The sequence below is a fragment of the Aplidium turbinatum genome, chromosome 3, assembly GCF_918807975.1.
Source record: "Aplidium turbinatum chromosome 3, kaAplTurb1.1, whole genome shotgun sequence".
In the NCBI taxonomy this organism is placed as follows: Eukaryota; Metazoa; Chordata; class Ascidiacea; order Aplousobranchia; family Polyclinidae; genus Aplidium; species Aplidium turbinatum.
Genome location: NC_137474.1, coordinates 14587583 through 14610311, shown reverse-complemented (window position 1 = coordinate 14610311; position 22729 = coordinate 14587583). Strand labels below are relative to the sequence as shown.

The window sequence follows — 22729 nt, the reverse complement described above, 5'->3', positions numbered from 1 at the left end:
TCCATGGTGTAGTGCTGAGTTATCTTGATACATGCACATTATAAACCTGCCAGAACTCTGCGTTACCAATTGCTCTTATGTAACACCCGATATGGAAATTGCAGTTTTTCAGTTGTTGCTGCCAGTTGTTGGAACTGTTTACCTACTTTTGTAAAGGAAGCTGGAAATTTAAATGAATTCAAGGCTCGCTTGACAACATTCTATTTTAGTTTAGTTAACGTTATGACTGAAAGTACCATATTATTTTACCACCATTATTATGTACAGCGCCTAGGAGCATAATTTGCACTGTAGATGCGGTACTATATAAATACTGATTATTATTATTGACAGCATGATTATTAATTAATAGATTGTCACTGAACTTGTCATTATATAGAGTAGACTATGGTCACGTGCATTAAGTTATCAAATCTCTATAACAGAATATTCGTATATGAGCATCTTCTTAGTATATAAGATTGCATAACTTATGGTAGTACAAAAGTTGCATTACTGGTGGATTTAACTTGATTTCACAAGGGAAGTGCAGCATTGTGCACATGGAAAAACTTTCAAGTAAGTGAAGCGATTATAACAGTGCTGTGGAGTTGGATATTGGCGTTTTGGCGTGTCCGGAGTCTTACTTACTAATTTGTAGAAAGAAGTGGCTCAGCACAGTAGAAGTAGCAGTAGAACTATGGTTTTCTCACAATGGGTATTGTCTATTTTTATTTATCAGTATGATATTATTTATTATAATTGTTCGCATAAAGGTCAACAAAGAGTGAAGACATAAATTTTGTTCTGATATATATCATAAATTATAGCCAAGGGGTTAGCTGTGATGGAATATAAAAGTAAAAAAATGTGTTGATTGAAATAGAAAAGTGTAAATGTTTTGCCTGCCTTAAGCTTTGTTTCTTGTTGTTTATTAGCCCAATGAGGCTGTATGAAACCACCTACTGACAAAGGCATGCATAGTTGCATACATACTACTGACAAGTTGAATGCACAGTGTTTTATCTTTGTGACTATACTGCAGAAACTAGAAATGGCTCGTTTCGGTGAGTCCGATCCCTATTCGGTGATTTTTTCAATTTTTTTTTTAAATTATTGGGTACCGTAGCCTAATTATCATTGATGTTTTAGGGTTAGAGGTTAGGAGCTCACCGAATAGTAGCAGACTCGCAGAAACTGTAGCCTACTTTCTATGATTATTTTTTCAAAATCAATCCATTTCTTAAGATCCATTGGTTTCGCTTGCTTCACGTGAGCGAACAATACCGACATATAAATTCAGTGCCAATTGTTGATACTTCACTTATCTACATTGTAGAAAAATGTGAACGAGCTCTGCAACTCGGTGTTGCAGTCGAACATCATGATTCATTTGAGCTTAACCAATCCTGTCCAACCCTGGGAAGAGGAAAGCGCAGCAAGAAACTTGAAACAGCATTGAAAGGATTTGCCAAGTTTACAGGTACACTTTAGTTAACTAGAACAAACTTTGCAGTGAAAGTTAGACAAGCAGCTTTGCTAAATTTGTTATCACATATTTGGAAGTTGTGATGAGCTACATTCCTGAGAGAAGTCCCTACTAACGAATTCAACCAAGTTGATGATTTTATTGCTTGTTTTACCACAACAGTACACTGCAACCATTTTATTTACAAACATGCTATTGCTCATCAACCATTTAGCTTGTATCTTACAATACATTTAATTTTAGGAAACGAGATTTCCTCATATAGTTATGGAGGTAGAGCTTGCAATGATGACAGTAACCTGGACCTGGAGGCTTCTTTCTCATCTATATGCGAATCAAAAGAAAATTCAAGGTACCGGTATTGATCTATTTTGTTCCAACATTTGCATTGTGAATGAATATTTTACTCTTTAATATTATTAACAGTAATTTTAATACTTGTGACCTGGATGGCTTGGGTTACATAGGTAGCACAAGCTTGAATCGGAGAAAGTTTTGTAAACAAAACTGTTCTATTGCATAATTTTGTGTTTAAGAGTAAAAGTCAGGTTGTCTTTTCTCCTCAGAAGCATTTGTTTTTAAAGAAAACATTTGTAATCATAATATTAATAGGACATAGTTTTCGTTGACAGTATGCAATCTTACAATAGTTACAAGAAAAATTACTTGTTACTTTATACCAGAAGTTCTAGTCATTATTTACTGACAGAACCGAAAGACGGGTTCAGCTCAAAAATTTTAAAACTATGCTTTTAAAGCATGAAACTTTTGTTGACATGTGGTAAAGTTGCAATTCCTGTTGATTCTTTGACCTAACACAGTGTGTCCTAACACACAATTCCTTTGTGAAAGTTGTGATGTTGTTAACTTATTGTTTTGACTGCTTTTCCTTTCAGACCTCATTCCAGGCTCTCATTGGCCGCATCTTGGTCATCTATTCGTGACGTAGAAGAATCGGAGAAATCAAACTTTAATGTCAAAACTTCAAACAAGGCGATTTTAACAATAGACGCAGAAAGTTCCACTGTAAGAACTTCTCCGTGCACTTTTGTTACTTTGGATTGTTTTTCCACTTGTTAAAATCTTCTTCGAGTGTACTTGTGTTAAAATGATATCTGTGTACTTGAGTGCAATATGGAAACTATACACACTCCGAATATTCTACGCAGATACAGGGTGTTACATAAATACCTGACTTGTTAACGTGTTTAAGGTATGGGTGGTCAAATGTTCATTGGAAAATTTGTTTCACAAAAAAATAACACTATGAGATATAGAAAAAAATTAGATATATACTGTAATATGATTGTAATATATTATTCAAGCAAATAGCTTCACTAGGCTAACGTTTAACTCCAAAAAAACTTAACAGCCTGTTTCACTCTTAGCATAATTTTCAGAATGTTCTTATTCAAATAAAATTTCCTTGGCAATAAGCACTTTCTTGGTAGTGTTGACTGTTGCTGCTATTTATTGCATGGTATAGAGTTAATGTCGTTTTGTCGCAATTGACTTTGTGACAGCTCAAACCGAACTCGCCTTTTTTATTTTCTGAAAATTTCTATGGCAGATTCTCACAGCCAACAAACAGGCATGCTGTTTGTTCGATTACACTTCCGAAAGTTTGCTCAAAATGAAGCTGACAGATTTGTTCAAGAAGCCGCCACAGGGTGCCACCAGCAAACAATCCTTCATGCAGGCCATCAGTGATTCTGAAGGGGAGATAACTGTCGTATCTGGAAAAGTGGTAACAATGCTTGAAAACATGATTTTCATTAAGCAAGTGTTCCCAGACAGCAAATCAAACGCTTTTTATTGAAAAAACGTTGATTTGCTTTTTTTTCACTCTTGGTATTAGTGGTATGATCGAGTCGATAAATTGCTTGGTTTCCAGCCATGTGATTCCGGTTCGACACCCGGTTAAGGTGCGTGTTAAATGCCATCGCCATTAGTGTAAATTAGATGAGTGATGTAATTGCTCAAAAACTGGCAGCTAGCGAGAGATACTAGCCGTCGTGTTATTATAATGCCCAGTTTCATGTTGCGTAATGCACTGCCAGCGCTGGTTTCAAATAATTGCGAACATTGCGTTTTCAAATACTCAACAAAACAAAAAAGAAAGAGATCTGTTTGCCTTTCAACAACAAAATCAGCAAATACAGAAATAAGGAAAAAACATGTAGGCAAGAAGCATCAACGAGCCTTGTAATTTTCTGGTTAAAGTGCTTCTTGTAATCGTATACAAAAACACACAAATTTTTAAACGTGGAATAATAAAGAGTTCATGAAAAGCATGTACCTTTCCCGTTCATAAAAGCTGCAATATGATTCATTTTGTTTGTCTCAACCCGATTGGGTGATAAGTATTGTGTAAGGTACAGAAAACAATTAACATATTTTTATCTTCTGCAGATGGAAGTGATGACGAGACGCAATGAAAACGTGGCGGTCTCTGTCTGGGTTAGGAAACGTGAAAACTATTCTGGGAGAGTTTGTTGCATTGTAGCCTTGGAACCAGCCGTACGGATCACTGGAAGATTTGTCTTTAACGAAGAGGTAACCCAGACGGCAAATCAGTCATTTTTTTTACATTGATTCAACGTCTGAATTGTCCAGCACACACGTTATTCTTTTTACACCGATTCAACATTACTCAACTTGCGATGCCAAAAAACTACGTTTGTTTCCTGATAAAGACTTTTACCCAATATTTGTGATATTATGTCAGTCATCTGTTTGGTTGGGGATGGGGATATGGTACCTGTAACTTTGTGAGTTGGAGTTGCAGATCTGCAGACTCATAACTGGCTTTATTTTCGACTTTTGTCATTTTGAAACTTTTCAAAAAGATGACGTAACGCGAAGAAGATTAATAAAAATAAAAACCTGGAACCTTCTCAATATCACGTAGTGAAATGTCCAAATACTAACGATTCACGAAAATGAACTTTCATTCGCCGTTCACAATTCATCCTAGGTAGGCTTGAGAGTAGCCATGTCTTGAAATATCAATTTTTTAAAATATTTTGTCTATGTAACCCATGAACCTATTGTGTTGCATTAATCGGAATTTGTTTCAGGGAGATATTGTGTCCTGTGATGATCAATTTGCACAAATACACGGTTATCTTGCATCAAGTGACTTGGAAGGAACGAGCATCAAAAAGTTAATGTCGTCGTATGAGATGCCTGAACCAGGTTCCAGACTGAACAAGGTTAAAACTAATGTCTCCTTTGCGCAAACTTACGCCGCAGTGAATTTTTTTTAAGAATTCCAGCGGGTATCATGTCCTGTCGGATGTCCTAAAAGGATGTTGGTTTTCAAACCCGCATTGGAAAAATCTTTTCTGCAAGATAGAGACTTTGTTACAAATTTGTGATGGTTTAGGTTGGTGGTTGCTCAAACCTGAATTATCCGGTTTGTGCAAGTATTATATTTCCTAATATGTTATTTCTCCAATTCCATGATTTAAAACAAAAAGTTGGTGATTCTAATGTCATGTGTTAATAATGACAGTGAGATTTAATTACTAATATCGCGAACTGAACATTCCTAATGTAAATGTGATTCTGAAAAAACTGAAATACCCAGCTATCCAAGTCCCATCGGCAGGTTGTAATGTGACGTGATTAAACTTAAAATGTTTAAAGTGTTTTGCCAACATTGTTTGTATGGGAATTTCAGATCGACGAAACAGATAAATTTGAATATTCGATGCAAAATTACCCAATATCCGTCCATACATGTCCGTTCAGGCCGTTCATCAAAGAATAAATTTCCATTTTTTTTTTATACATAAAATGTTTTGATAAAATTGCAGAACCTCCGAAAGCAGCAAACCACAAGCACGACTGTGGATGGGCAAAGATTTCCCATCTCTCTGTATATCCATTCTCAAGAGAAAGACGAAAGTGATGGTAATTGCTTAGCGTTACATCTCGTTGTTCCCTTCCCCGGTATTGTTCAGAATTTCCTTAACTACTCGCTACCGCTACTCGCTTACCGTAACTCACTTTTATTGTATCTGTAATTGTGCAATGTGCATTGCAGTGATAAGTAGTTTAAATTCCAAGCGTTGACTCTTCAGTATATGATGTCGATCACTGCATTTTTGTTTTTGTGATTATTTTAGTTGTGCGTTATATCGCCTCCGTTTGGCTGTTCACCAACGTCAGTGGCCCGATCACGGTCACTACCACAGGGAGAATTCTGAACGTCAACAGCAACTTCTCGCTTGCTCTGCTCGGTTACACTTCTTGCCAATTAAAAAACAAGGTAAACTTAAACAGTTGTAACATGTCAGGTTGTCAGCCAAGTTTTTTTTTGCCTTTTTTACTCAACCTTTATTCGATATTATTGGAATGCTGTCAGACTGGTAGATTTTGCAAGGAGTTGTAAAGATGACAACCGTGAATATGTCTGGTTCGATGGCAATTGTATTGCAATCACACATTTACTGCTTTTTAAATTGATTGCTTTGTAAAGGGCTGAGAGCAACGCATATCTGCAATGGATGCAGAATCGCAGATCTATAAAGTATATAAAAACACAAATTAAACATTGTCGTTTTTTTTTTAAATCTGTTTAACTGTTTCATTCACACAACATGACAATAGTGACAAAACATAAATAAAAAACGAGACACGCTTTCAATGTCGGCTTAAAAACTCGAAAATTTGGATTGTGATCGTAAAAAAGTCTGTTACATTTCCAGAACATATCCGAGTTATTGCCGGACCTGCTCATCAATAACAGTTCCCGGGTGGGGCACTTACTCTCTCCTGGGGAAGACGATGCTTCTCTCATACAGCAGGAGGAACTGAAAGAAAGGTGAGATATTTCTGGTTTATTCTGGATATTTCTGGTTATCTCACGTGACACAAGGAACCTAATAAATTGTGAACTTCTCTCTTACCTTGTAGCGATGTATCAACGATCGTGGCAAAATCCTCGGGAAGCGAATCAACGAAAGCTAGGTAAGTGCAAGTTGTTCAATCTTGTTTATCATCGCCTTCATCTTTATCGCGAATAATATCGTCAGGTGCAGTTAGCAACAGTCCATTCTTGATTTCGACTGCTGTTTATTCAGAGCAAAACTTCTGAGTTTACATAAGAACGATATAACAACAGCGGCCAGGCGAACACTCCTGAAGAAACATAATACTTGTGTAATGTGTAGACATGAAAGATAACGCGTGAAATGGATACAGCACAACCGTTTAAGTTTAGCTTAATTTTTATATTTCCCATATATTTATGCAATATTTTAGTGTCTTCTCATTGCTTAAACATATAAACCACTGTTTGTACACTGTACACCACTGTAAAACAGCAACCTTTGCCTTTTGACATGCCACACTTTCGTCCTCTGCGTTCAAAGATCCATTCCTTTAGCGGCTATTACGTCCCTCCATGACATGGTGTGCGATTGATTTTATTTTCAACATTTTTTTCCTCTTCAGCTTTGGAACCTTTGACGTGATAACGAACCCTGCTCTGTCTTCCGATTCATCTGGGGGTTTGATCCCTCACAGCCCCGACGCCCCCAAACCTAACTTACCCCTGTCAAACTCTCCCTCCAACTCAACCTTGCATCACATCAACTCTCTTCTCTTGGGTCAATGTACTCCTATCTCAACACAAAGAGCAGGGGAAGATGCAAAACTTTCTCCAACGCAGGATGAGAGCACCAGCTCCTGGGTGGAAATATCAATGAGTGATGCCAGGCAAGAAGAGCAATCGGATGCTATAAAGAAGATCAACGTTCTCTTAAACACGAGCGTGGACGCATTACAAGGTAAAATATAAAGTAATATGGTGACAATTACTCAAACTGTGTGACAACACTTTCGAGTTGTAGTTCTGGTGACTTTGTTCTTATGATAAAACGGAGTTTTGTCAATGTGGCTAATTTGCCAATATATTTAATTGCCTGCGTGAGATTTTTTGTTTAGAAACATTCCGTTTTGAGAATAGATATGCTTTTTAGCTGTATTTTGAGGTGTTTGTTACGCAAAATCAAAACAATTCATCACTCCATCAGTTAAATCACAAAATGTTTGACATCCCATTTATTATGTACGTTTCCATTGGTCAAACATTTAAGAAGATTCACAATACTGAAGGAGATGGTTCTGTAATCTGTTCACCCATCGTTTCCTGGTGAAAGTTTATTTTTCCGTTCATGTCGCCAGTTGATAAGATTTTCAAAGCGTAATGTTTTTTCAGATCAAGCGATTGTTGCTGGGAAGAGTGCAGTTACTCCTCTTCATTCCACTTCGGGAATTCGCAAAGGTCCTACTTGTCGTTCTTCTTCCCAAGATGAATCCCTAATTTCTTCCTCCTCTTCCTACTACAAATCTATTGATGACTCTTTTAATCCTGAGGGCACATCCGACCATAAACAAGATGCAGACAAAGAGAACAAGAGTGTTTCCTTTGAAATCAAGTCCAAATCTCTTCATCCCATCCCTACTTCTGTCCGGACGCAAAAGCCTTTGAATTTGCAGAAATCTGAAAATGTGACGTCAACTCCACTGGCCACGAGCAAGTCGAGGTCACGTGTCGATCACACCATAGAGGTTACTGAAGGTCACCATGAAGGTCAAGCTAGACACAAGGACGGGTCTTTAATAGGTATACTGTAGTTTCATATTTAGAACGTTTTATTTTTTTGCGGTTTTACTGTGAAGTTGGGATTGATCTGTTTTTCTCCAGATTAACTTCACTAGTTTTTTTGCTTTAGACCAGGATTCTTTTCGTATAAAAGTACAAATAACTTTCTGCCATTTTTACAACAATTAAATTACAATAATAACTCAGCTTGCCCAGCTTGCGTATCAGTCATTTCATTGATTCAACGGTTATAGACGAAAAATCAATGCAAAATGGCTGATTTACTAAATAAAAGGCTAGCGGTTTTGAAATGTTAGTTTCTTTCATTACATTTTCGTATTCCTATCTCCAATATTTCTTTCAGGCATAACTGACAAAATGGTTCAAGCGGAGAAATACGAACAAATTGAAGTTTTACTATCGAGTTAAATTGAATAAATAAATGAATACAGTTTATATGATCAAAATTATTGTTTCTTCGGATTGAATGGCTTGTCCCAGTTTGCATCAATTCGTTAAAGCCACATTTGACTCGTATTATTTGACTGATGGGATCATGCTTTCAGTAATTGACAATTTTCCATCTCTTGCAGCTGTCAAGTATGAAGTGCGGTACTTGGCCACATGCAATTTGTATTGCATTTGGCTGGGTCTCGGGCTAGACAACTATAAAAGAAACCCTTCACTGAGCAGTGATCAAACACTGTACAGCAGTTTCAACTCCACTCTCCCATCCCTGAATGCGTCTGCTGTGAGCGGCATGCTGGATTATGTAAGTTTTATGCTGTTCTTTTTCTTTCCATTTTCAAGTATTTCAAAGTTTGAGCAATTGAAGTAAACAAAACCAGTCAGGTTCTGAAACTTAAATAATTTATTGATAAAGCTTTAGCCACCGTAGATAGCGGCTTCTTTAGTAGCTTATTCAAACAGAACTTTGAACAAGTGATTGGAAACTGCAAATGTTTTAACTTAATCAAGTGACATCCTCAAATTTCACTTTAAATACCGGTACTAAATAAATATAATACCGGTACCAAATAAATAAATACCACCAAATTTAACGTGACTGCCATGAAAGATTTTTTATTTTATGAAGTTTAAATGAAAATGTCATTTTCATACAGCCCGATTAAAAATATTTTCATCATTTTGAATAGTCACTCGGTTCGGCCATCAGACAGGAAGCACAGCGTCTGAACGAAAGTGGTGGGAATATTTTTTCGCCGCGAGAGGGTACTGAAGAGTGGCAAGCCATACAAGGAAAGTTCAGTGAGAAGTACAAGATAGCGAGCGCAATTGGCAGCGGGGCGTTTGGATTCGTTCGGACTTGCCTCCAGAAACGTACCTGTCAACAGGTTTGAAATCACATGCTGTTGAGAAATGTACTGTTGTACACGCTTGCGCAAATAACTAGTGTCTGTAAATTTCTTTTCCATAGTAGTAGAGTCGTGTGCAGCGCAGATCTCATACAATATGCTGTCTGTTTGTTATTTTAGCCAGTGTTTGAATATGTCGCCACATGTATGTATTGATCTATATCCGTCACCGATTTTGGTGGCTGGGCAATCCTTGACCAGGTGATAGACGATTTGACGTCCTGAATGCCCATCAGAGTGTCCCGTTTATGATGAAATCTATTGTACTTGTCCGAGGTTACCTTAAAAGATATATTTCCGTTTTGCCACAACTATCGTATATCTCTTGAGTTTTTGCACATATATGCGACGAGAAAATTAGAACAATATCTTAATTTTCAATGAAAAACGTGTATCTTCTATGTCTTATTGGGGTGGCTTCGTCAGTATCTTCTTAGAGCACATTTCTTTGAGTTTTGGCCTATAATTAGTAACCCTTTATGATTTTGTCTCAAATTAAGAGTTACATTTACGTACAATTTTGAACAAGTCAGCGCTGCTGATTGAACGGTGTTTCTGAGCACGGCGCTCTGTCCCTCAAGCTTATTGCTCAGTTAATTATTGCCTTGTTTTCTACACGCCTTGGTTCTACGTTTTCTTTATTCGTTCATTCATTCAGTTCTGTTGTTGTAGCATTATGTACGTTCGGAAGCAGTTATTTATGTATCCTTTTATTTGCAGATGTAGTTGCTTTCTATTTTATTAAAGCCTTTGCAAGGTTGTTGTACAAGTGAATTAAGTTTACTTCAATTTAATAAAATAGTAGCTATGCATAAGTTCATGCAACCCCAAGTGTTTGGGGTCGACGCAAACTCCCCGGAAGCCTCAAGAAAGTGGCAACATTGGAAGCGGACATTTCGAAACTACATAGCAAGGATTGAGGGTGCAGATGCGCAAGCGAAGCTCGACATCCTAGTAAATTTACTAGAGTCACATGTGTATGCGCACATCAGTGAAAGTGACACTTACGATAACGCCATTGCTCAGTTAGACATCCTCTACAATAAACCGATCAACGAAATTTTTGCGCGACACCGACTTAACACATGCAGGCAAAAAGTGGACGAACCCCTGGAAAGTTTTCTTCAAAGACTAAAACAGCTCAGTGCTGACTGCAACTTTAGTGCAGTTTCTGCAGCTCAAAACAAAGAAGCAGCCATTCGGGACGCCTTTATTGCGGGAATTACTTCAAGTTACATCCGACAAAGACTTCTTGAAGACAATGTCTTGGAACTACAAAGAGTCTTTGAAAAAGCTCGGTCGGTTTATGATGCCCAACGTAATGCCGAAGCGTACGTTATGCCCCCTGGCGGCGAAGCTTTGAATGATCCTCTAGCTGTGTGCGAGTCACGTTCTTGGGATTCCCAATCCAGCAACAAAACGCCACCTCGCAAAAGCGACTGCCTTGCAATAGAGCAGAAAAAATGCTTCTTTTGTGGCAGAAGACTTCATCCCAGAGACAAATGTCCTGCCAAAGAACAGATTTGCTACAAATGTAACAAAAAAGGCCACTTCGCTAATGTGTGCCGTTCGACGAGCAGTAACGCAACAGCTGCATGTCAATCAACAAGCTTGGCAGCTCTCACATCGATGTCTAAATCAGATCAAAACGTAAACGTATCCATTGAGATCAATGGAAAACTAGCTAAATGCCTTATTGACACGGGCGCCCAAAACAACCACATAAGCCATGAATTCAGTAATCGCGCTAACTTGAAAGTAAGCTATAGTGACGAGCAGCATGTGGATTTAGCTGTAAAAGGCTCATCAGTGAAAACTCGAGGCTCCTGCTTTGCAACTCTACAACTCCTGGATCGCGATTATGCTGATGTGAAATTCAGTGTCATGGACGGACTACTCTGGGACGTAATTCTTGGACGTGAGTTTTTACAACAGCATAAATGCGTAAATTTTAACTTTGGAGGATCTGAACAACCTTTGAACCTTGGGGCCTTAAAACCTTTGAGGAGCCCAATGCCAGTACGTTTATTTGAGCATATGACAGGAGACTGTTGCCCAATTGCTTCCAAATCACGTCGATATTCTAAAGCTGATCAAAGTTTTATTAAGAATCAAGTCGCTCAACTCTTGCGTGATGATGTTATTGAACCAAGCACGTCACCATGGCGTGCTCAATTGGTAATTGTAAAAAATGAAAACCATAAAAAACGCATGTGCGTGGACTACAGTCAAACAGTAAACAAATTTACTTTGCTCGATGCCTACCCGATTCCGAACATGCAAAGCATTATAGATAATGTTTCTCAGTACAAATGGTTTTCTACTCTGGATCTACGCAGCGCTTATCACCAAGTTCCCTTGCTGCCTGAAGAACAAGAGTACACCGCCTTTGAAGCCAACGGACAGCTGTATCACTTTAAAAGAATTCCGTTCGGCCTTAAGAATGCAGTGCCTTGTTTTCAACGAGTTATCAATGGAATCATTTCGAAATATGCTTGCAAAGGAACATTTGCCTATCTTGATGACGTTGCGGTGTGTGGTGAGACGCGCGAGGAGCACGATAAAAATCTTCAAGTTTTCCTGGGTGCTGCAAAAGACTGTAATCTAACGTTTAATGAAGACAAATGTAGTTTTTGCGTAGAAACGATAACATTGTTAGGATATCGCATCTCGAAAGGTGTGGTTGAACCAGATCCTGAAAGAATAAAACCAGTTATCGAAATGCCTGTTCCTAACACTGCTAAAGAACTTCAGCGCGTGGTAGGCATGTTTGCTTACTATGCGCAGTGGATCCCTCAGTACTCGGAAAAAATTAAACCTCTGGTTTTGTCAAAAACTTTTCCACTTGATAAGCAAGCAATACAAGCTCTCTCCACGTTGAAAAAAGATTTGAGCATTGCTACTCTTGGGACAGTAAATGAACAACTCCCGTTTGTGCTTGAAACCGACGCATCCGACAACGCAGTATCAGCAACGCTGAATCAGCAAGGACGCCCTGTAGCTTTGTTTTCGAGGATGCTAAACAAGAATGAAACGCCTCACGAAAGGTTATTTGTGTATAAACGTCGATCGTCATTTGGAGTTTCTATGCCGACATGGTTATCAACACCAAATAAAGTGTTTCTACGGCGTCATGTTCGTTTATCAAAGTATGATCCTGTTGTTGACGAAGTAGAGCTCATGCACGCCACCCCTAACTATGCTCGTGTTCGTTTTCCTTCTGGCAGAGAAACAACGGTTTCTCTCAAAGATATTGCACCATTGGGACAATCGGATGAACCTGTTTTACCGGTTGACCAGGATGTTCCAGTCGAAGCAAACTTAATACGTTTGCCTCCTCCAGTGGCGAATGGTGAGGCTATTGCTCTACCCAATGGATTTGTAAATAATGACGTGACTTCAACATCCCCGGATGTAAATTTAAGTGTGCGTAGTGACGATGGCAACATTGTACAACGTGAAACTACTGATCACTCTATGTCATCGTCTTCGCCCACCACTGATACAACACACTTACGCAGATCTACTCGTATTCGTCGTTCGGTTGATCGTTATGGTGCAGTGCCATATTTTTAGCAGTCTGCTTTGATTTCATGTAAAATCACGCCTGCTGTCCAAGTTACGCTTATGAACTATATTTTGCGTGGTTGTGCTATATATAATGCAATTTTGAGAGGGGGAGAATGTCGTGTGTTTCTGAGCACGGCGCTCTGTCCCTCAAGCTTATTGCTCAGTTAATTATTGCCTTGTTTTCTACACGCCTTGGTTCTACGTTTTCTTTATTCGTTCATTCATTCAGTTCTGTTGTTGTAGCATTATGTACGTTCGGAAGCAGTTATTTATGTATCCTTTTATTTGCAGATGTAGTTGCTTTCTATTTTATTAAAGCCTTTGCAAGGTTGTTGTACAAGTGAATTAAGTTTACTTCATGCTATTCAAACAAACAATTTCTTGAATTATCTCTAAAACTTTTTCCTCTCATCTTCAACCACAGTGCGTTGTGAAGTTCATAAGAAAGGAAAAGGTCCTGGAGGAATGTTGGGTAGATGATTACGAAACCGCTTCACAGATTCCGCTGGAGGTAGCATTACTCACAAAGTACGTTCACACGACACAAACCATTGTATGATTGTCATTATACTTCGTTGATGTATCGTCCAGTTTGTTTTTTTTTGTATCCAGGTGGTTGAAGATTTTGTTTAAGCGGACGGGAAGGCAAGAAGGCCAATCTTTGTGTCTATTTTCAAGCATGCCTTTATGTGTCTTGCAAAAGATTGAGCGGTATCGAACCGGCGCCCTTTCGAACGTCAAGTCATGACTCTCACCATTCGGCTGTGCAGCCGTAGCCCAGTGAAGTAGTTAACTGCAAAGCTTGCAAGACAGCAAATAATTTTCTTATCAAATGGTCAAGACCAGTGATTCCCAAACTGTGTGCCGCGGCACACTAGTGTGCCGCCAGAGATTCTCAAGTGTGCCGCAAATCTTTTTGGAATTTTGGAAAAGAACTGTATAAATATTTAAAATAAGCCATGCAGACAAGCATATGCGACTTAAAAGCGCTGTAACTGCTTCAATAAAGGATAAATAAGCACATAATTTATGACGATGAAACCAATTATGGAATTTCCGATACAGTAGGGTAATTGCCACGTCATAAGTTGGGTTTCTAATAGCCTACTGTGGTTCCTAAACTGTAAAGAATGTTTGACTATTTTAAGGGTTTTATTTATTTAGATCTCAGTTTATAATCCTAAATACCAAGTTATTTATGGAAAAATATTTTGATTAAGCTAGTACATCCAAACAGAAAGAGACAGCACAGCAAAAGCCTAAGCGTAAATATAAAAAAGAATACGTTCAGTAGGCCTACGGGTTTATTGCTTCAAGACCCGAAGATAACCAACAACCTTTCTGCATTATCTGCAATAAAGCCTTATCTAATGAGTCGCTTGTTCCCACTAAGCTTAGCAGACATTTGGAGAAAAATCTTCCAACACTGAAGGATAAACCAAAAGAATATTTTGCGAACCTGAAGTCCCAAACAAGCAGGTAAAGATCATGAATAGCTACCCCAAGTTGCAGGAAAAGGATTGATTGCAAGTTACAAAGTGGCACACTTGTTGGCGAAATGTAAAAAATCACACACGGAAGCAGAATCAATAATTGGACCAGCATTAGCCATTATTGTTGAAGAAATGCTTGGTAGTGCTGCCCCAGAAAAAGTTGGTGTTCCGTTGTTAAATAACACAATTTCACGAAGCATAGAAGAGCTATCCTCAGATTTAAAGGATCAAGTTCGCGACCACTTTGTTGCTACAGACAAAGAGCTGTCTGCACTATAGTCTTTAAAAGTTAACGAATGTACTAACATAACCGGGAAATCTCATCTGCTGGCTTTTATTCATTTCATAAAATATGAAACATTGATAAATGAATGTTTGTTTTGCAAAGAAATGAAGGGCACAACCAAAGGAGAAGCCATATTCAAATTGGTAGATGAAAATCTTTTGCTTTCTGAGTTGTCTTTGATTGTAGAAGAAAGTCTTTAATTAGTTTCCTGCTCTTAATGAATCAATTCATAAACAAGAAATCATTCCGCCAATCATCAACACATTGTCTGGACTTCAGCTTACACTGCAACATTAATTCCCACCATTTAGAAGCAATGAATCAAGTAATCTTTCTGCAGAAGAACAGCTTGTTGATTTACGAAACAGCTCGTTTTTTAAAACGCTGTTTCCACAAAAAAACTTGGATGAGTTTTGGCTGTCTGCTTCCAAATCCTATTCCATGATCGGTGCAAAAGCAATCAAAATTATATTGCCATTTGCATCTTCATGGCTATGTGAACATGGCTTTTCTGTTTTGACTGAAATTAAAAGCTGTAAACGAGAGAGACTGCTTGGAATTGACGATGAAATGCGAGTATATTTGTCAACAATGCAGCCTTGTTTCAGTCATATAAACAAGCACATCCATCCCATTAACACGTGAAAATAATTTTTTTTAAAGCAACTTTTCTTCTCTTGTAAGTGTGTCGCGAGCATTTTATAATTTTTCTAGTGTGTCACAAGCTGAAAAAGTTTGGGAACCACTGGTCAAGACAATGAATGTATAACAACATTCTTTAATATACACACGTCAATATGCGTTTTGCTTTGGTGCATTAACATTGAAATAACATCATTTCTGCAGACTGAATCACCCAAACATAGTGCGAGTTTTGGATTTCTACGAAAACGAGCATTTCTTCGCCATGGTAATGCCGCAGCATGGCAGCAGAGGAGTGGATTTGTTCGAATTCATCGACAGAGAGCCAAGGTTGGACGAGCTGCTTGCCAGCTACATATTCAGACAGGTATAGTATTAGTTACACTGTTACACCGATATAAACCATCGTCAAAGTGGGGCTTTCAAGCGCAAAAACATCTTATTTTATGATGATGACTTTCTTGCTTTCTTCTGGGACTGCAAGCAAGGCTACTGTCGAAAATGATAATCGGCTTTATTTTTGGTCTTCCATAAATATCTTTCCATAGTTTGACTTTGCACCAGAAAAATGTAATTTAACGTCTGCAGACGTTGATTCAATGTCAAAAAGAATTGATTTGCTGGGCTTGGGATGCTTTTAACTTTATCATCACACAGCACTACATAACCAGACAACAAAATCCGTCATGTTTACATTGAAAATGATGGATTTTGTTTTGTAATTTTGCTGCACCATAAGCAGATGATTGACAGCAGCGCACCTTAGTTGACTGATATTGTCCAAACAACTGCTAAGTAGCAGCACAGTGCTACGTGAAAACCTACGCAATTGTTGCTTGGTTGTTGTCATTTTTCTTGTTTCATAACTATGATTACGATCGATTAGTGGTGAGATGCCTGCAAAGAAACTGCTTGTTATATTGCATCAACGTTCGTAAACGCTTAGTCACTTAGTCAGTGTGACAAAGAATCGTTTTTGCAATGATGTGCGTAAAGTTGAAATCATTACCTTGCTCTGCCGGCCCTAGAACCACAACTGCACTACACACCACATTGCATAGCCGAATGCATTGACAATAATTGGCAACAATTTGTTTATCACGGTGGTGCTAGAAACCTTCCTTTTCTTTGAACACTTCACTCAATGTATTCAGTTATGGTGGCAAGCGGCATGCCAGCATTTTTTCACGTGTGTGAAGCATCAGATGCAAAACAAGTTGTAGAAAGTCATGATGGTTGTTGCAGTTGCATTGCGCTCATTGAACTTTTTTTTTAATTAGACAAACAGGTTAAAGTGATATCCATTAAGCATCCGCTAAACAAGCTCAAGACATGTATTAAGTTTCGCGATCGAATTCTTCGTATTTCTGATAAAGAACGAAATTATTGACAAGTTGTACCTCGCAGATTGCCTCGGCTGTGTTCTTCCTAAACCAGGAGGGAATCGTTCATCGCGACATCAAAGATGAAAACGTCATCATAGATGAAACCTTCGCTTGCAAGCTGATTGGTGAGTTGTTGATCAGCTTTTATGCGGCGCCAGAGCTAATTGTTATTACGGAACACAGTGAGTGATCATGCCTTTCGTTGCATAGTATTGTAGTTTTGTGTCAATGAAGAATTTTAATAATTAATGGAGTCCAGTAACCAAATGAAGTCCAATGCTAGTAATTTTGTATGTTTAAAGAAGTGAATATGCTTTCATAATTCCTTTTTTTGAAAAGCTTAGTTGCAAATGCAGAATCTCCGATGCATCCATCTTTTATGTATCTACTTTAACAGATTTCGGGAGTGCCGCCTTCTACAAACCAGGGAAGACGTTTGGAACATTCTGTGGTACCATTGAGTATTGTTCCCCTGAAGTCCTGCTGGGAGAAAGGCAAGTGCGAGATTTTTCTGCATTAGTGATTTTTGGCATCGATTCTTTTCTTCATGCGTCTGTTGATCAACAAATTCTGGTGATTTGGCGTCATAGCCAATACACCAGTGGTTGCCAAGCGGGAGGATTTCCTTTCGAAGGAGAAAGTTCATGATTTCAAGGGATGAACTTTTCACTGCAAAGTTAAGCAATGCAATATAACTATTTTATGAAGAAGGGGTGTTCTTCCCGGCCATCAGCACAAGGCTGATCACTCGCTAGTACAGCGAGCAGCAGTAACGCTTCGCTAACCATAACGGTGTAGCTTTCACGCTAGCCATTAAGACCTCCAATAAACGATAAGTTTCTGGGCAGCCGATTGTAGCATCGAATAGACAGCGATAGACAATACGGTGCGATACTGATGAGCCCAGCCTCATGGGCGAAACACGTGTCTATGGCTGTCTATTCGATGCTACAATCGGCTGCCCAGAAACTTATAACTATTTTAAACAGGCATGTTGGTTTTAATGCTGTATGACAACCCATGTTGTAACTGCAGTGGCTTATCCAAAGACTCTTCTACTCTTTCAGTCATAAACCATGCCTACTTAATGAGTACTTATGTAATAGGGAGGAAAGAAACCTTCCAACATAAGCTAAGGGAGGTATGTCAAAAAAGGTTGGAACTACTTTAAATATAAACGTTTTTAGTGTCACGAAGGGTTTCTAGTTCAAAAAAATCTGAGTTGTGGTGACGGTTTCAAAGCCTTTGGTAAAGTCTTGAGACTATACAATATTGCTATAGACTATGATGGGTTTTTATATCCAAACAATAAGAAGAACAAATGGTTACCAATTACCATATTTTTTTGTATTTGTTATATAAATTATTAGAAATGTATGCTAGAGTGTAGAGTCGAGATCAAATATAACAGTTTTTAATTTTTCTTGAAAATGTATGCACGAAGTATCTTATGTTTCGTTTTATAGAATTGTTGCGTCAAAAGTCACATCGTGTGCAATTTCAGATATGAAGGCCCTGGTTTGGAAATCTGGGCGCTTGGTGTCACATTATACACTCTCGTGTTCGGGGAAAACCCTTTCCACGACATAGAGGAGACAGTTGATGGAGTGCTGAAGCCCCCAAGCATGTTGTCTAACGGTAGTATCTGAATTCTTGTTAATCATATTTCTACTTTTCGATCAAAGTTTTGATAAGGTGCGTTTCAAAATTTTACTTTACTTAAAACTGTCACAGTAGTTTTCATGCCATTTTGATATCTACTAACTTAATTTTTGAAGTCTTGATCGTTTCGCTGTCTCAAGTGTGAAACCCAACATCACATCCTGCACAGCTGACGTTGAATGCATGTTTGATTACATTTATTCACTGTTAAAAGCAACTTTTATGATGAATTGACGTTGAAACGGTTCAATTTTCGAAACTCAGTTTTTCTAAGGCACGAACAGCTACTTTGCATTTAGCAATATATATTACTTGTTACAGAGTAGGACTGTTCACCAGGCATTTTATAATAATATGATATCTTGCGTTCATCTGGTGACTGCAAGCATGGCTACCAGAAGAAAAATGCTAACCAACTTTACTTCCGACGTTTCGTCAGTCAGCACAGTCAGAAGAACGCAAGAACTTATCGCGATATCTCGTCAACAAAATTTTCTTTTAAAATGACCGATCCGAACAGATCTTATGTCCCTGATGCAGTGGATGCTGCAGCCGGTCCCGGAACACCGATGTACGATCACTGACGTTGTGGAGGACGCATGGGTCAACATGCCGATAGACATCGCCAAATACTCATGGGATCAAGTCGTGCCACCACCAGGTGTCGCTCAGTAGTTTGATGTTTGTTTCAGTCTTGTAGATTGTTGTTTGTCTCGGCGATTGTGTCAAAACATGAGATGCATTTGTCAGTGTAGGAAACTCGTGTAAGAATGAAACTCCGGCTTGGCACATTTTTTTAATTGATTGGCTTTTGAAACATTATTTGCCTCCATTTTCTTGCTCCTCTTTATGCCCCGCTTTCCATCCTCTTCCTGCTTCGAAGGGCCATAACTTTGTTTGCCCTCAAATTGCCCCCAAACTAACATTCTACGCTTTCACCATCCATTTTAGACGCGAGTTATCAAAACGTGTGCTGTCTGTTGCCAACTGAGTTACTTTTAAAGTATCTTTGATTAAAATATTCCGCCCATGTTTAATTGTATATCTTTTTGGTAACATCTTTATTTACCAAACGGACCCATTCACGCATGATAGTGTTTCTTCTCGGTTTGCTTTTTCCATGTCAAGCAGCACTGCAATTACTAATTAAGAAATACTCCACGAACGGCAAAACGTTTAGACAACAGTGTACTATGCTGTGACGCTACCTTCGGTGACGTCAACGCTGATGTAACAACTGCTGTCGATTTGTTGCTGTAGTAAGCCACTAGCCACATCATCATGCAACAATTACGTTTTTGCAGTGAAGCAAAGTTCCTCTCGACAACCACAGAAGCCTTCAGTTGCGACAGGCGACGGAAGCCAGTACTTCGAAGATAGCGTGATGTCCAGCAGCGAAAATCTGGCTGCTCATGTGGCACACTGGAAAGGCGGCAAGCCTGACAGGTCAGAGGCGAACAAAATGGAAAATTTGTCGATTGTGAACGACGCCTGCCATCTTGCACCAATCATGCGAAGTTTGGAGAATGTCAAACTCAACAAGTCGATTTAAGTGTTTTTCAACCTCCTGCTCAATTCAATGAGTTTCTGACTGTTTTACACTTTATCCGACGCTACTGAGCGGGTTTAATTTGAGATGTCTCTCGCGTGAAAAATTCATCCGGGACTTCAGCTTATATATATTTCCATTCCCAGGCAGCAAAATCCGTCGTTTTACATTGGTTCAACGTTTACGGACTTTTACGGACAACGTTTACGGATATGTTTTCGGCTGTTGCGAACAGCCTGAAGTAGATTTTGTAATAAAAGTTAGCCGGGCTGTAGTCCATAAAATACTCTAAGACCGAAAATTATGTAAAAAATTAGTCATTTTTCGAGATAGCTATGCTGGAGCATGTTCACTAAGCATTTGGTGTGTTTCTTGAATTGCAAATTATCAATAATATTGTTTGCAGTTGTATAATGTATGTTTAATTATTTATCTTCACAAATGAACACAAGACACTTAACGTACTTCAGCCCTCAAATCAAAAAAGCCCACCTATGTTATTTTCTACAAGCTGTTCAAGGGTCATATGTGGTTTAACACTGGTTCAATGCTATTTTTCATGCTTGCATCGCTTTTGAACAACGTTTATTGTTTAAAAGTGGTTTATTTTAAGATTTGTAATAAGCATTCGTGCTTTAAAATTCTTAAGAGCTTTAGTTGTTACATCAGCTTCATATCGGTCGAAGTGTCATAGTAGTTTTTTTCCTTTGTAAAAAATATTTAAGCGCTGGAGTTGTGTTCGTTGTCGACATACACTCCAGTTTTTGGCCTGCATTTCGTAACGGCAGTTAAGCTATTCTTCTAATTTTCGTACAGCCTAAGTTTGAATATGGTGCTGGTTTTGCTCATGTCAATAGCCTATGTGCAGGTGATACTTTTTGTTTGTTCTGTTTCAATAAGTTGGACGTAAGGTTTTCATATCTGTGTATGTGTAGGAAAACTAAGTGTTATTTGGCTCTAGTCTTCACACATCGTCCAACAAAAATTTCCAATATCATTAAAGACATTATGCACATGAGATCTACATTTATAAATTGTCAGCTTGGAAACAGATTCTCGGGTGTGTTTACCAATAAAGACAGTCTTTTCAAACGTAAGATGGTCCAGATGCGAGACGGCTTCTTCACTGAACTTTAGCCGTTTTGTTAACCTGCGCAGAACAGTTTGATAAGATTGTACTGTTCTCATGCTTGAATAATAGTGCGATAAAACACATAATTTCAAATCACTCCTTCTGAATTGCACTAACAAATGTGTTAAAGAAGACACTGTTGACACTGGCTTTTTTACGTTTATGTCAACGGGGCATGTACAATTGTACATTGTACAAGCTTAATAATATCCGCTAGCCGCACTTTGGTATAAGCAAATCTGTGTTTTACGTGAAGTGGAAAAAATACGTAAAAACGTTTTTATCTTTTGCTTGCCTGTTCCACTGCCTTCTCGCTTACGTCTTGCAACGTTTGTGTTTTCGCTTGCGCCCGAAAATCTTTCACACCCAAGATATATGTGTTGTTTTGTCAAACTGTGATTAATTTTAGACACCACTGCCACTTTTTGTAGATTTAGTATTGACTAGTTACCAAGTCTCTAAATTCTGTCTCGAATAAAAAAAAAAAGACCAATATGCCGGACGCTTGCTTGATTAATCTTTTGGTCATCTACATCTAGTCAGAAACATATGAAATGCTTTTGTATTTCCCATCAAAAGTCGATATGGCCTTCCATGTTGAGTTGCAGTCTGGTGGGACGTTTTTACCTGTAGAGGTAATACCTTCGCTCTTTGTTGCCTCTAGACTAGGCTATGCCTGAATAAGACGAGTGATGGGTAGTTCCAAATTTAAGTCATAAGCAGAGTAGACAACCGGAAACAGACATTGCCGTCGGCTGCAGCGTGGGTCAGGTGTACGTCGGAAGGCGTACACCGATGCATAGCGCTCAAGTTCGCTTTCCCGCAATGCAGGATAAAGATAAACAAACAAAAAAAGACAGCTCGAGACCTGCAACATTGAACAGAGCTGGACCCTACGTATTGTTGCATGGTTACCAAGATTGACAGAGCGAAGTTTCCAATTGTTAAAGCAGGCCTCGAAACTGAAGGCGGCCATGGCGCGATTAACCTACAAAAACCGACATTTTGTCCGCCGAGTCTCGCCCTTCCGTCGGCCGCATTTGTCCGCCATGAAACTCCGAGAAAATTTTACGCAAGCGGCATTGTGAATAAAGTACTTCGCCACTTGTAATCACAAAGGATTAGAAAGCAGTCAAAGTATCCGATAAATCAAAATACACCCTGTCTGCAGTGTCTATGCTTGAACTGTTAACATTGTTGATTGACCAATCAGCTGATGTCTGACATCCGCAGGATGCAAGTGACATCACAATACACTTTGTTGATGCGATATATTCAGTCTTCAAAATTAGTGTCGGCAATAAAAATGCCGAGGCCACATGAGCGCTTGTTAGGTTAGGGTTACACATTCCTCCCAGTCGTTATGGCACAGCACAGCCATAGATTTGTTCCTTAGTCAACACCCTGATGGAGCTCTGAGAAAGAGGCGTGTAGATTGGTATCAAAGCCAAAAAGTCGCAAAACGTGGACGCTTCATTGCGAACGTCGAAGACGGTGTAGATTTACAGTTACAGCCAAGCGATGAGCCTCTTGATGTGTCTGATTCCAGT

At 38.8% G+C, this 22729-nt stretch overlaps 1 protein-coding gene across 1 annotated transcript; it reads left to right on the top strand.

The window, feature by feature from the left end:
• Window positions 1-446: 446 nt before the first annotated feature.
• On the top strand, window positions 447-21653 carry LOC145766897 (PAS domain-containing serine/threonine-protein kinase-like). The gene is made up of 22 exons (XM_082578604.1): window positions 447-558; window positions 1319-1462; window positions 1712-1820; window positions 2365-2494; window positions 3039-3215; window positions 3881-4024; window positions 4549-4683; window positions 5290-5386; window positions 5602-5744; window positions 6184-6299; window positions 6392-6445; window positions 6932-7266; window positions 7698-8105; window positions 8678-8856; window positions 9242-9439; window positions 13455-13558; window positions 15656-15818; window positions 16859-16961; window positions 17234-17330; window positions 18341-18474; window positions 19019-19159; window positions 19803-21653. The coding sequence occupies exons 1-22, from the start codon at window positions 543-545 to the stop codon at window positions 20048-20050; spliced, it is 3375 nt and encodes a 1124-aa protein (XP_082434730.1). The 5' UTR covers window positions 447-542; the 3' UTR covers window positions 20051-21653.
• Window positions 21654-22729: the final 1076 nt, after the last annotated feature.